The 14,366-nt window shown below is 33.3% G+C and overlaps 1 protein-coding gene across 1 annotated transcript in view; it reads left to right on the forward strand.

Annotated features, from left to right (window-relative positions):
• COL4A5 (collagen type IV alpha 5 chain) overlaps positions 1–14,366 on the forward strand; it is a 225,583-nt gene that overhangs the window by 144,524 nt on the left and 66,693 nt on the right. Inside the window, exons 29-30 of the mRNA XM_001490419.6 lie at positions 463–613; positions 10,154–10,267. Of these exons, the coding sequence (XP_001490469.1) occupies positions 463–613; positions 10,154–10,267 (265 nt within the window). The remainder of the gene's footprint in view (positions 1–462; positions 614–10,153; positions 10,268–14,366) is intronic.

A 14,366-nucleotide genomic window follows, 5' to 3' on the forward strand; every position in this document is an offset into this window, starting at 1 on the left:
CATCCATTCCTTTTTCTTTACTGAAGTATTTTAATCTACATCTCAAAATTGTGTCATTTCACCTATAAATACTTGAGTATTCATCTCTACGTAAATGGACGTTTTATATGGAAACCACAATGCCATTATTATACTTTGTCAAATTTAAAATAATCATCTAATACTCAGTCTATAATCACATTTTCTCACTTGGGTTCTTTAATCTCATGCTCTCTCAGTTATCTCTTTCTTGTCCAGAAACCAGTCCAAATCATTTAATTTGTTTTCTAAGCCCTGTTTCCCATCCTTCCAGATGTTCTCTTCACATACCAATTACTTTTCATTTGGTTGTCCTACTCTCTCTCCCACAGGAAACAAAAAAGTATTACCTTGTACTTTCTGCTTTAAATTCTCTATGGTAAACAATAAACACCAAGAAAGTCATGGGAATTTTTGTTGTGTTTTCTCATGTGTATACTCAAGGGAGAACCAGGATTTGGGCTACCTGGGCCACCTGGGCCTCCAGGACTCCCAGGTTTTAGAGGAACACTTGGTCCAAAAGGGGATCGTGGTTTTCCAGGACCTCAAGGTCCTCCAGGACGCACTGGCTTGGATGGGCTGCCTGGACCAAAAGGTATGGAGGCTTTTACTACTTCTCAGTTTGCTTTTAACTTTTATATAAATTGGAATTGTTGGACAGTTCATAGATGATAAGTGAAATTAACTGGAAAGCCCATGCTGCCACTCTGTCACAGCTTTTGTGTTTTCTTCCTCCGTTGATATTTTTTGTGTTTTATTTCATTGAATAGATGATATAATCGTATATGTATAAAACTAACACTGAGAAGTCTTCCTTTTACCCCATCTCAATTCACTCTGTTCCTCCCATCCCATATGTAGCCACTTTGTAGTTATTTATCCTTCTAGTATTCCTTCATACCAATACAAACCACTAAGAATATATATTTTTATTTCCTACCTTTCTCAAAAGATAGAGTGCTACCTTTTGGCTTTTTGCACTTTATTTACTTCACTTAACTTTGTATCCTAGAGGTCACTCCATATCATTACATAGAGATCTTGATTTTTTTAAAAATAGCTGCCTAGTGTTGAATTGCTTGGGTATACTATAATTTATTCTACCAGTTGCTAGTTGCTATATTGGGTTTTTGATAATCTTTTCTTATTATAAATAATGCCACAGTGAATAATCTTGCTGAGATGTTATTCCTATGTGTACAGGTGTAATAGTAAAATAGAGTAATGAAAATGGATTTCCTGAATTGAAGGGTAAATGCGTCTCTAGATATTGTCAGATTCCTCTCCATTTGCACCATTTTACACTCCCAGCAGCACTGTATGAGTGTGCTTGTTTCCCCACGGCCTTGCTAAGTGAGTATGTTGACAAATTCTTGGATTTTTGCCAACCTGCTGGAAGTAAGTAGGTATCTCAGTATAGTTTTTTAAACATTTTATTGTGAAAATTTTCAAACAGAAAATTAAAACAATTGCACAGTGAAAGCCCATATATCCACCACTTAGATTCTACAATTAATATTTTATCTCTCTGCCAACATTTTATTTTCAAAATTTTCATATACACAGCTAAGTAGAAAGAATTTTATCTATCAACATTTTACTTTACATGATCTGTCATGTATATATCCATCCCTTTCTCCATCCATTGACTTTGATACATTTCAAAGTAAATTGCAACAAAGCAGTACAGTTCTCCCTAAATACTTCAGCATGCATACCATAACCACAATTTTATGGTGTTTTTCTTTTGATATAAAAGTCACATTAAATGAGATCCACAAGTCTTAAGGGTACATTTGCTGGAGTTTGACAAATGCATACACCTGTGTATCCAAACCTCTATCAAGATATAATCCTAGAAATTTCCCTTTTGCCCCTTTCCTCAGTCCCTACGCCAACATACGCAGTGGCAACTATACTGTAATGATGTTTTTAATCATAAATTAATTATACCTGTTCTAAAACTCCATATGGAATCATACAGTATGCAATTTCTTTGTAAGGCTTCTTTCACTCAGAATATTGTTTCTCAGATCCATTCATGTTGTTGTGTTTATCAGTAGTTCTTTATTTCTTGTTATTGGGTATTTCATTGTATAAATATTCCAAAGTTTGTTTATCTATTCTCCATTGATGGACACTTGGACTGTGTCAAGTTTTTGGATATTATGAGTGAAGCTGTTAAGAACATTCTTTTATAAGTCTTTTTATGGATATGTGCTTTCATTTTGCTTGTAAATATCTAAAAGTATAATTGTTGGGTCATAAGACAGGAATATATTAGTTGTGTAAGAAACTGCTAGACCATTTTCCAAAATGATTGTACCATTTTAAACTCACACCAGAGTAGTATGAAAGTTTCAATTGTTCCACCTTCTCTCCAACATTTGGTGTTATCAGTCTTTTCATTTTTTATTTTGGTAGGTGTTTTGGTAACATATTTTGGTTTTAGTTTGCATTTTCCTGATGACCAATGATATTGAACTCTTTTACATGTACTGGTGGGTTATTTATGCATTCAAATATGTTTCCCATTTTAAAATATGGGTTGTTTCTCTTTCAATCAAGATCAAGTTGAAAGTGATCTTTATATATCTTGTGTATTGGTCCTTTGTCAAATATGTTTTTATGAGTATTATTTCCCTATGTGGCTTGCCTATTCATTTTCTTATCAGTGTATTTTGACAAACAAAAGTTTCAATTTTATTCATGTTTCATTTGTCAATTATTTTCTTATATGATTATTATTTTTTGTGTTTTGTCGAAGAAACCTTGTCTTGTCCCAAAGTTATAAAGATATTCTGTTTTATTTTATTTTTCATAGTTTTAGCTTTTATGTTTAAGACTATTATCCATCTTAAATAATTTTATTCAGCATCATTTGTTTAAAGAGCTCCCTCCCCATTGGATTACTTTTGTGTCTGTGTCAAAAATTAAATGACTATTTGTGTGTGGCTCTGTTCCTATGCTATCAATTCTACTTATCTATTTTGACTATCCTTAAGTCGATACCAACTGTTTCTACTACAGTAGCTTTATACTAAGACTTGATATCAAGTAATATAAGTCCTCCAACTTTGTTCTTTTTTAAAAAAATTCTTTGGATATAATAGGTCCTTTGTCTTTACTCTCAGGGTATTTTAAATTTGTGTTTCCATTATTATAAGTGAAATTGACCATATTTTCATATGTTTGAGACATATATGTTTTTTCCTATAAATGCTCATGTCCTTTGTTCATTTCTCTGTTGATTTCTTCTACTTCCTTGGTTTTGATTCCCCTAATTATGTATAGGAATAGAATTAACCTAGCTGGTTTAGCAATTGTTTTTTCCTTTCTGGTTTGCAGGGAACTGAAGTGTCCTGGTCAATGTTTTGGCCCTCAGAGAATAATCTGAACAGCTCCATGTTCCTGAAACATGTTGGATTGATTCCTATTAAAACAATAAGACTGCATAGCCCAATTTAACCAGGCTAGATTCTGCCAGCAAAAGCCCCCAAAGAGCTCAGTACAAATTCTTGTTAGATAAGCTCTTTAAAAAATACCTTTTGTCTTTGAGTAAACAGTTCTGGCCAGCTGTAAACTGGAATACTCATAGTTACGGGTAGTTTTTTCCACCAGTTATCACCTCCAGCTTAGACCTGTGATCCAGAAAATTGCGGATAGAGACATTCCACGTAATAAGCTATGTGGCAAGCAGTTTCCCTATTGAAATTGCTCACTCAGTGTACTTTGTTTATAAAAATGTCCTTGAGATAGTGGTTGAGAAGAAATGGGTTGAAGCCTATTTTAAACATCAGCTTCTTAGCAGGCATATGCCTAATCTTTGAAAGGAAGTATAGGATCCCCATATCCTAATAGGAATCATTCTCAAGTATTAAAACCCCAGTATAGTTCCTAAGGTGCTAGAAGAAAAAGAATTTGGAATTTTCTGCTATGTAATTCCTTCATTCCACCAACAGTTATTAGGTTCTTATTCTGTGCCAGATACTACTTGAGTCACTAGAAACACAAAGGCATAGACTCTGCTTTTGAAGATGTCAGAGATTGCTCTCTAGTGTAAGAAAATCTAGGTGGCATCCCTGTGATAGTGGTTATCTCAACAGGAACTTTTATGAATTTCTATCACTAATGTTTTGGATCAATACAGCACAGTCAAAACTCAGCAAGCAGATCACAATGAAAGTTCACCCACCAGACACACTTATACCAGTGGCTGAGTATTAGAACTTAGTAACTAAAGTATAGGAGAGATTAATGCAGCACTTTCAAAGCAGCATAGTGACCAATTAATATCCATCAGGAAAGAAGTATATGAGGAAGAAAATGTGCTTAAGACTAACCATTAGAATCATGTTAAGCAAAAATGAAAAAAAGAAGATAACTATTGAAGTATTCAGTCTCGCTCATATGTTACTTTTGTTCAGTGCCTCATCTATGGTGACTTGGGAGGCATCAAATGGGAGGAGACACTTGAACTGAGTTTTTAGGGAAGAACATCCCAGGTAGCAGGAGTAACGAGCAAAAGTATCATTATGACTAATAGAATGATGTGTTTAGAAATATTGAAAGAAATAAAATTAAAATATAATTTGCAAAAAAACCTATATCATATCTAGAAATTAATAAAACAAAATGTGCCTAATGTATTTGGGGAAAAAATTAAAACTTTATTATTAATGACTTTAAAAAAGGTAAAATTAATTGGGTGATAAATCATATGTTTGGATGGGAAGAGTCTATGATGTCAACTCTTCCCAAATTTTTCTGTAAATATAATGCGTTTTCAATGAGAATTCAAGTAGGAGATTTTAAGAATCACTTGACATGACCGATTCTGAAACTTAATATTTACCAAACATATACCAAAATATATTATAAAATCATTGTAATTATAGCATTGTGAACCAGTGCAGAAACACACAAGTAGACCAATAGAGTAGAAAGAGTCGAGAAACATATTCATGTATACATAGAAACTTGGTATATCATAGAAATATCATCATTAGTAAGTAGGGAAAGAACAGAGTCTTTAAAAGTTTGTAGTGAGTAAGTGGTCTCAATGAAATAAATCCCTAATGCACAATATATTTAAAAAGTAATTAGGGGCCAGCTCCGTGGCCGAGTGGTTAAGTTCGCACATTCTGCTGCGGTGGCCCAGGGTTCGGATCCTGGGCGTGGACATGGCACTGCTCATCAGGCCACGTTGAGGTGGCGTCCCACATCCCACAACTACAAGGACATGCAACTAAGATATACAACTGTGTACGGGGGGCAGGGTTGGGGAGATAAAAGCAGAAAAAAAAAGATTGGCGACAGTTGTTAGCCCAGGTGCCAATCTTTTGGGGAAAAAAAAAGGAAGGTTGGCAACAGTTGTTAGCGCAGGTGTCAATCTTTAAAATAAATAAATAAATAAAAAGTAATTAAAATCATAAACATGAAAAGTAAAATTAAAAGAATTTTATGAGAAAATGTGGAAGACAGGGAAAGATAGATTTTTGTGGCACCTTAAGATTATACAACTTTGGCAGCTCTCTTTTATAAGTAGAATATAAAATTACAAATAGAGAATTGGGATATTGTAATGCCTGAAATCTGCTAATCTTCAACCAACTAGACTTTATGCTCAGTCAACTACCATGGGCAACACTTGGTATTAACTTCCTGTAGAAGGATGCAAGGATAGGATGTACACTATTCCAGCAATGCAGTGTCTGGTGTTTCTCTTCAGCATGACTCCTCAACATTGACATTTATAGAACATTCCACTCAACAAGAGCAGAAAATACATTCTTTTCGAGTGCACGTGGAACATTTACCATGATAGACCATAATCTAGGCTCTAAAAAAGACTTTGACAAGTTAAAAATACTGAAGTCATATAGTAGATTCTCTTGCCATAACAGATCTAACAAGAAATCAGTAATAGAAAGCTATCTGGGAAAATCTTGCCATATTTAGAAAATAACCAAAACACTTCTAAAAAACCCATCAATCAAAGGAGAAATCACTAGGAAAATTAGAAAATATTTTAAATTGAATGAAAATGAAAGTAAAACATATCAAAATTTGTAAGATGCAGATACAGAAGTGATTAGGAAAAATTCATATATGAAAAGTTTTTATTAGGAAAAAAGAACAATCTCAAATAAATTCTCTAACTTTTGACCTTAAGAAATTAGACAAGGAAAGCCAAATAAAAAGATGATCAGAAGATAGAGCAAAAATAATAATAAGAGCAGATATCAATGAAATCGAAAACTGAATACAATAGAAAAATTCTCTGAGACCAAATGAGGTTCTTTGAAAAGATTAATGAAATGGATATTCTTCTAGCCAAGCCAACCAAGAAAACAAGAGAAGAGACACATGATACTAATATTAGGAATGAAAGAGGGGACATCATACAGACCCTACAGACATTAAAAAAATAACAAGGGAGTATAATAAATAACTATATGTCCATAAATTTGACAGCTTAGAGGAAATGAATGAATTTCTTGAAAGATACAAACTATTGAAGCTCACTTAAGAAGAAATCGATAATCCAGGTGTTTATTAAACAAATTGAGTTTATGGGGCCAGCCCAGTGGCATAGTGGTTAAGTTCACACATTCTGCTTTGGCAGCCTGGAGTTCTCAGGTTCGGGTCCTGTGCAGACCTAAACACCACTCATCAAGCCATGCTGTGGTGGAGTCCCACATACAAAATAAGGGAAGATTGGCACAGATGTTAGCTCAGGGCAAATCTTCCTTACCAAAACTAAATCAATAAACAAAGGACTTCATCAAAATTTAAAAAAATAAAGAATATGCTTGTAGCTAAATATTAAAAAAAAAACGAAAGTGAGTTTGTAGTTAAAATCCTGCCAACAAAGAAAACTAGGTCCAGATGGCATCACTGGTAAATTCTAACAAACATTTAAAGAATCAGTAACACCAGTTCAATACAATCTCTTCCCAAAAATAGAAGTGAATGGATTGCTTCCCAACCATTGTATGAGGCCAGCATTACCCTGATATCAAAACCAGACAAAGGCATTACAAGAAAAGAAAGCTATAGACTGGTATCTCTCATAAATATCGATGTAAAAATCCTTGAGGAAATATTGGCAAATCAAATCCAACAATATGTAAAAAGGATTGTACACTACAACCAAGTAAGGTTTATCCTCAGAATAGAAGGCTGATTTGAAAAGTAGTGTAATTTGCTATATCAATAGTCTGAAGAAGAAAAATTATATTATCATCTCAATAGATGCTGAAAATTCTTTGACAAAATTTAACATCCATTCTGAGAAAGTACTCTCAGAAAATTAGGAATAGAAAGGAACTTCCTTTGCATGATAAAGAACGTTTACAAAAAACTTGATCCTTCATATTTAGTGGTGAAAGACTGACTGCTCCCCCCCCCCCCAAAGATACGGAACAAACACAAAGATGTCCTTTCTAACCACTCCTTTTCAGTATCTACTGGAAATCCTATAAGGCAATGAAATGCTACAAGGCAAGGAAAAGAAAGAAAAGGCATGCAGATTGGCAAGGCAGAAATAAAACTATTCATAGATGACATGATTTTCTACATAGAAAATCTTAAGGAATGTACAAAAAACTCCTAGAACTAAGAAATGAATTTAGTAGGATCATAGGATACAAGGCAAATATACAAAAATGAACTATATTTCTATATACTAGCAATGAATAATTAGAAATGAAAATTTTTTTAAAAAAGCGATATTTAAAATAGCATGAAATAACACGAAATGCTTAGGTATAGTTCTAACTAAATATGTGCAGAATGCGTATGTGGAAAACTAGAAAACACTTATGACAAAAATCAAAGATCCAAATAAATGGAAAAATATGTTGTGTTCATAAATTGGAAGGTTCAATATTGTTAAGATTTCAATTTTCTCCCTGTTGATCCATAGATTGAACATATTCCTGAGCAAAACTCAGCAATAGTTTCTTTTTCTAAAATTTATTTAGAAAAACAAAGGACCTGGAATGACCAAAACAATTTGAGAAAGAATTGCAGAGTTGGAGGATTCATCGTACTTAATTTCAAAACTTAATATAAAGCCACAGTAATTAAGATAGTGTGGTATACATGAAATGACAGACACATAGATCGACGGAACATAATAAGCAGCACAAAAATAGACCTACACAATTGGATTTTTAACAAAGATGCAAAGGCAATTTCAATAGAAAAATAAGTCTTTTCAACAAATGGTCCTAAATCAGTTGGACATACATATGCAAAAACAAAACAAAAAAAGATGAATCTTGACCCATACTTCATATCTTGTGCAAAATTAACTCAGAATGGATCGTAGACCTAAATGTAAGACCTAAAATGATAAAACTTTTGGAACAGAGGCAGGCAAACATTTTCTATAAAGGGCCAGATAGTAATTATTTTAGTCTTTGTGGGCCACCTTTGGTTTCTGTCCCATAAACTTTTTTTTTTACAACCTTTAGAAATACAGAAACCATTCTTAGCTCAGAGGCAGTTGAAAATCAGGCCTACAGGTCAAATAGCCCACGAGCAGTATTTTATTGTACCTTGTTTTAGACAAAAGCATAGGAGAAAATCTGTGTGATTGTAGGTTAGGCAAAGAGTTGTTAGATACAACACCAAAAGAATGATCCATAAAAGAAAAAAATTGATAAGTTGGACTTCATTAAAATGAAATGTACTTTCATATCATTTGTCTGACAAAGGACTTATAACCAGAATATATGAAGAACTCTCAAAAGTCAATAATAAACAACCAAATTTAAAGAATATAATTGGAAATATAAGCAAAAGATTTGAACAGATACTTCACCAAAGAAGAGATATGAATGGCTAATAGGCACATGTGAAAATTATCAATGTAATTAGTCATCTAAGAAATGTGAGGAAAAACTACAAGGAGATACTACTTCCTGTCCTATCGGAACAGGCTTCAAAAAAGAAGGAAGACTGACAATACTAAGTGCTGCCAAGCATACATAGTAACTAGAACTTTCATATATTGCTATTTGAAATGCAAAATGGTACAGCCACTTTGAAAAACAGTTTGTCAGTTTTGTATAGCATTAAACATACCCTTACCACACTCACCCGGCAATCCCACACCTAGTTATTTATCCAAGAAAAGGGTAAACCTTCACATAAAAACCTGTAAGTCAATATTCATAGCAGCTTTATTTATAATCAACAAGAACTGGAAACAGCCCAAATGTCCTTCAACTGGTGAAGAGATGAACAAATCATGGCATATTCACATAATGTAATCTTATCCAGCAATAAAAAGTAACAAACTACTGATACATACAACAACATGGGTGAATCTCCATGCATTATGTTAAGTGAAAGAAGACATACTCAAAAGGCTACATACTGTATGATTGCATTTATATGATATTCTGGAAAGGGAAAAACTATAACATGTAAAATAGATCAGCAGTTGCCAGAGAATTAGGGTGTGGGGAGGGTTTGACTCCAACCAGGCACAGAGAGCCTTTTAGGTGATGGAACAATATCTATGTTTATCTTCAATGTCTTGATTTTGATGGTGATTATGTGACTATATACATTTGTCAAAACTCATCAAGGTGTACATTAAAAAGAGTGAATTTTAGTATACATAAATTTTTTAAAGTAAGAGGGACAGACAGAAGATAGACAGTGAAGTTTCTAAGGTCAAAGAAATGTTTTACTAATGATGGGAGAGGCTTGAGCATTTTTATAGGCCATAGGCCCAAGTTAGTAAATAGGAAGATGTTAAAGGTTATCTACCTTAAAATAAGTTAATTTGAAAATATATTTTAAACATATAAATAAATACTTGCCCAAGATGAGTTGCAAGTAAAAGAAATGTGTGGTGTGTAATATTTTGTGAAGTTGATTTAAGTACTGAATTTGAGTGTTCATCATAAGTTAAACTACAAGTCTGTAACTTTTAATGGATTCCCTATCATCTGCTCTGAGTACTTGTGCCTACTTTTCTCCCTTAATGAATGGATAGCTTTTCAAGATCCCTGCTTAATATGATATGTCTTTTCACATGAGTATAGTAGTTCCTAAGGACTAGTGACTCAACTGTTGTTGTTTTTAAGATCTAAACTACATTTATTTCTTAAAGGTGACATTGGACCAAATGGACAACCTGGGCCAATGGGACCTCCTGGGCTACCAGGAATAGGTGTTCAGGGACCACCAGGGCCACCGGGGATTCCTGGACCAATAGGCCAACCTGGTAAGATTGGAGTAAATGTGCATTTTTGTAACACTCATTATATAGAAGTTGGTTAGTTCATCAATAAAGTGTAACCTACGTTTTCCAGAAAACAGATTTGAGAGGTAACATATCTACTTGTATAATTTTGTAAAAGTGAAAAAGTACAGATCACAGCATAAGAGCTGTTTTAATCCCTGATATTTCTCCTCCCTGTTCATTTAGAATTGATCTGTTAACGATTGCAGTATGTTGCCACAGCATATAATCATTGAGCTAGTGAGTCTTGAAATCACAAACCTAAGAACTTTTACTGCTGATCATTTCAGACCTGAGTAACTACAGTATTAATAGACCTTTGTCTGTGGAACCTCTTAACATTTCTTAGCACATGAGAACTAGAGTTAAAAACGTTCTATTAAAAATATATTTTAGGCATTCTCATTTCTTTTTTTAAATATTTATTAAGTGAGTTGAATTTTTTCCTCTTTTGCCCCTAAATCAGCAATCACTTTGCAACTCATAAGTACTCTAAATTTTTTTATATGACTACACAAAAGTGTTTTGTCAGCTTGTAACCTTATATCGAATCATATGGTTCTTCTACATTTGTGTGAGAGCTCACTCGAGTTTATGGATTCTGAGCCATCTAGTGATGTGAATTCTTTTTACTTAATGTAGACAGGCACACTAAGGACCACTCTTGGGCCAACATTATGTTTTTTCAAAGCACTGTAATAATTCATAAAAATAAAACAAATATGCAACATTTAATCATTCTTTAATTTACATGAATGCATCAGATGACTTAAGCACACAGTTCAGATTGACATAGATTGATTTTGAAACAACGGAAATATATTTTCTGACCTTAAATGGCAGTAGGTATTTTCTTAGTTATTATGCTAAAAATCTAGAAACACTGATTAACAATATAAAAACCATGGAAAGTAAAGATTATTTTTATGTCCTATTTAAAAAATTTATTTTATGGAACATTGTCACTTTTTTTTATAGCCCGTAACTTGTTACTAGTGATTTAAAAATAAGAAAACTTAGTGTTGCTTTGAACCAGGTTGTTATAAAGTATCTGTTTCAAGGCTCATGAAAAAAACCATTCTGTCCAACTAGCATAGCAGAGAGATCTTGAGAAAAAACAATTAATATTTAGGTTTGGCCATTATAGTCTTGGCCTGCTGTTCCACAAAGGTGGCTAAAATGAATTTAGCATTTCTGTTGTGTTTTGTCATTTCTTTTATTTCCCAAAATTGCATGAGGTTTTGGAAGCATTTTGAATTCTTAAATCGCAGCTGAGCAAAATAACCAATCTGAACAAAATAAAAATACATTTATTTGTGCTTTACACTTTTTCAAATTTAGCTAATACTCTACAATGTTTGGTTCATCTAATGTTCTCTCTCTTTTTGACTGATAGATATTGAGATATATTGGTTTATAAAATCTAGATAGGTTGGGCAAAGGGAAAAGTATCGGTGCTTCTTTTTCTTCTGTAAATGTATACTTTGCTTTAGAATTCAAGATCTTAACTAATATGGCTCAACAAACAAACGATGTTAATAGCAACTGGCATGACAATGTATTGAATGCACTCTGATTAATACAGAATGTTCTCAAATCACAGTTTTTTTTAACCACAGGATGGACCACAGTTTGTGTTTGAAACTAACTGCATAAACAGTCGTGCGTTGCCTAACGACAGGGATCCGTTCTGAGAACTGTGTCATTAGGTGATTTCGTCATTCTGTGAACATCATAGAGTGTACTTACGCAAACCTAGATGAAATAGCCTACTACACACCTGGGCTATATGGTACTAATCTTATGGGACCAGCATCGTATATGCAGTCTGTTGTTGACCAAAACGTCGTTATGTGGTGCATGACTGTACTCACTTTTTAAGTAAATTTTATTTCTATCACCAAAGCGGAATGTTATCTTAGCCCATTTCAAAAATATCATAATTTCTGCTCATACATTTTAATAATTTCTGTTCATACATTTTAATAAGTGGGCGATCAGCAAGGCTATTACTAATATCTTGATACACTTGACTTATACCACATGACTGAAATTCTACCTACCATTTTTTTAAATAAGAAGCTTATTTAATATACTTGCTGTGTTTAATTTAAACTTAATGCAAAGTATTCTATATCGTCATCTCTCCAGTGTAAAGTTTTCGCATTATACTTTTTGAGCTTTTCTTTTGACTCCAGTTTTCTACTCTTATTTAATTAAGCTTTACTATTTGTCATTCTCTTTCCCAAGGCAGGCTATACAGTTTAATGCTTGTTTATGAATTAAGGACCTGTTGAATATCAATTCCTCATTTGACAGCAGGGAAATAAAAGAAAAAATGCCAAGGGACAAGAAGCAAAATGCATTTCCTCCAATGCTCTAGTAACCTAGGCAGAAATGGAAGTTGTTGATTCTTGTTATTTGATCTGGCTATTAGTGAGAAGATTACTACTTTAGTGAATCTTTTTAGAGATCACTTAAACATACTCAATTCCATGCCCACAGGTCATACCCTATCCTGAGCCAAATGTGTTGTAATGCTTGCCCAGTCTAAGGAAAAAAGGCATGCCTGAATCAGTTCAAGCTCATCACTACTAATGTGAATCAAAGAAACAAGGAATTAGTCGTGTCATTTTCATAGATGGAGAGCACATTATATAGTTTTCTAACTTTTTTTGGCTATAAAACCCTTGGGCAGTGTGTGTGTGTGAAGTTCTCACAGATAATATACGTTTTTGAAATTTTCCCTTTTTTTCCATTAACTGGTTCCATTTGGCTGCCAATAAATTTGGAACTTCTATACATCCCTAATGTGCTTAGCTTCTATAGATATATCCATATAATTCTTGTTATTGTGTAAGGAGATTCAGCAGAGCTTTTGAATTTATATTGACTTGCTTTATCCTGGATTTTACCAGGATGTCTATTCCTGACAGTATTCGTGGAAAAGATCTATTCTGTGGAAAGTGCAGCATAATATCTGTTACTACTACTACTAATAGCAATGAAGAAAGAAATCCTTGCCTAGTACATGTAGGTTGTTTAATCATAGTCATCCACTAATAATTATTGAGTTCTCTTTTCCATAACCTGTTATAATATAAAATCAAATTAATTTTTCAATTCTCACTAACCTTTCGGAGCTCAAATTCCAAAATGGTTATTCAAAGCAATATAAAGATCAGAGATAAACAAGAGCATAAAGCTGATCTTAATCAAAAAGTATTAATTTTGTGAATGCAAATGTTTTATTGTGTCTCTATTGGCAAATACATTTGATTTATAGAATATGCTATATGAAAATCTGAGTGAATGCCTAAAATAAGTTTCTTTACCCATTACTAATATATCATAGTAGAGAATCAATATCTAATAACTTCTATTTGTAGATTTTTTTGTTCTAATCTTTACATGCTTAGTTTTGTTTCCTAACCTGATGAATCTTTTTGCAACTTGCTTCTGCTTGGGTGGCTCATCTTGCTGCTGAACTGTAACTCCCTGCCTCTTGAACTTCAGGTCTACCAGGTACTGTAGTTCTTTCTCAAAAGCCATATCTTAAAGTAAAACTTTCAACTTGGAAAACAAACAGATTTTTCCAGATTTAAGTCTTTGATTTCTTTTCATTATTTTGTAGAACTGTTCTCTTGAACCATATTTCAAAGGACAAATTAGTTATCTTGAAAACTCAGCTATTAAAAAACTACTTGGGCTATAATATAACAACAGGCAGTGATCCATGTAGAGCTATAATAGTGCTCATTATTAGGTATCTCATCATACTTCGCAAATATAATAATATAAAATCTCTCTTTCCTTTTTATAGTATTTTGCTTTGAAATGGCAGCATTGGAACCACCACCACTGTGCCAACTAAATGGAATTCTCTAATCTTCAAATTGAATTTTATCAGTTTAAGGACATGCTGGTATATAACATCTAACAGCAGCATCTTGCTCTCTTATAAAAATAATTGCCTATGAATCTTCAACAATAAAATCAGATCTTATTGTTGAAGGGACACTTGGAATGGTCACCTGGCTCAGCCCCCAGCTTCCAGTCAGTTACCGCATATCCCTATTTA

This window comes from Equus caballus, chromosome X (assembly GCF_041296265.1).
Source record: "Equus caballus isolate H_3958 breed thoroughbred chromosome X, TB-T2T, whole genome shotgun sequence".
In the NCBI taxonomy this organism is placed as follows: domain Eukaryota; kingdom Metazoa; phylum Chordata; class Mammalia; order Perissodactyla; family Equidae; genus Equus; species Equus caballus.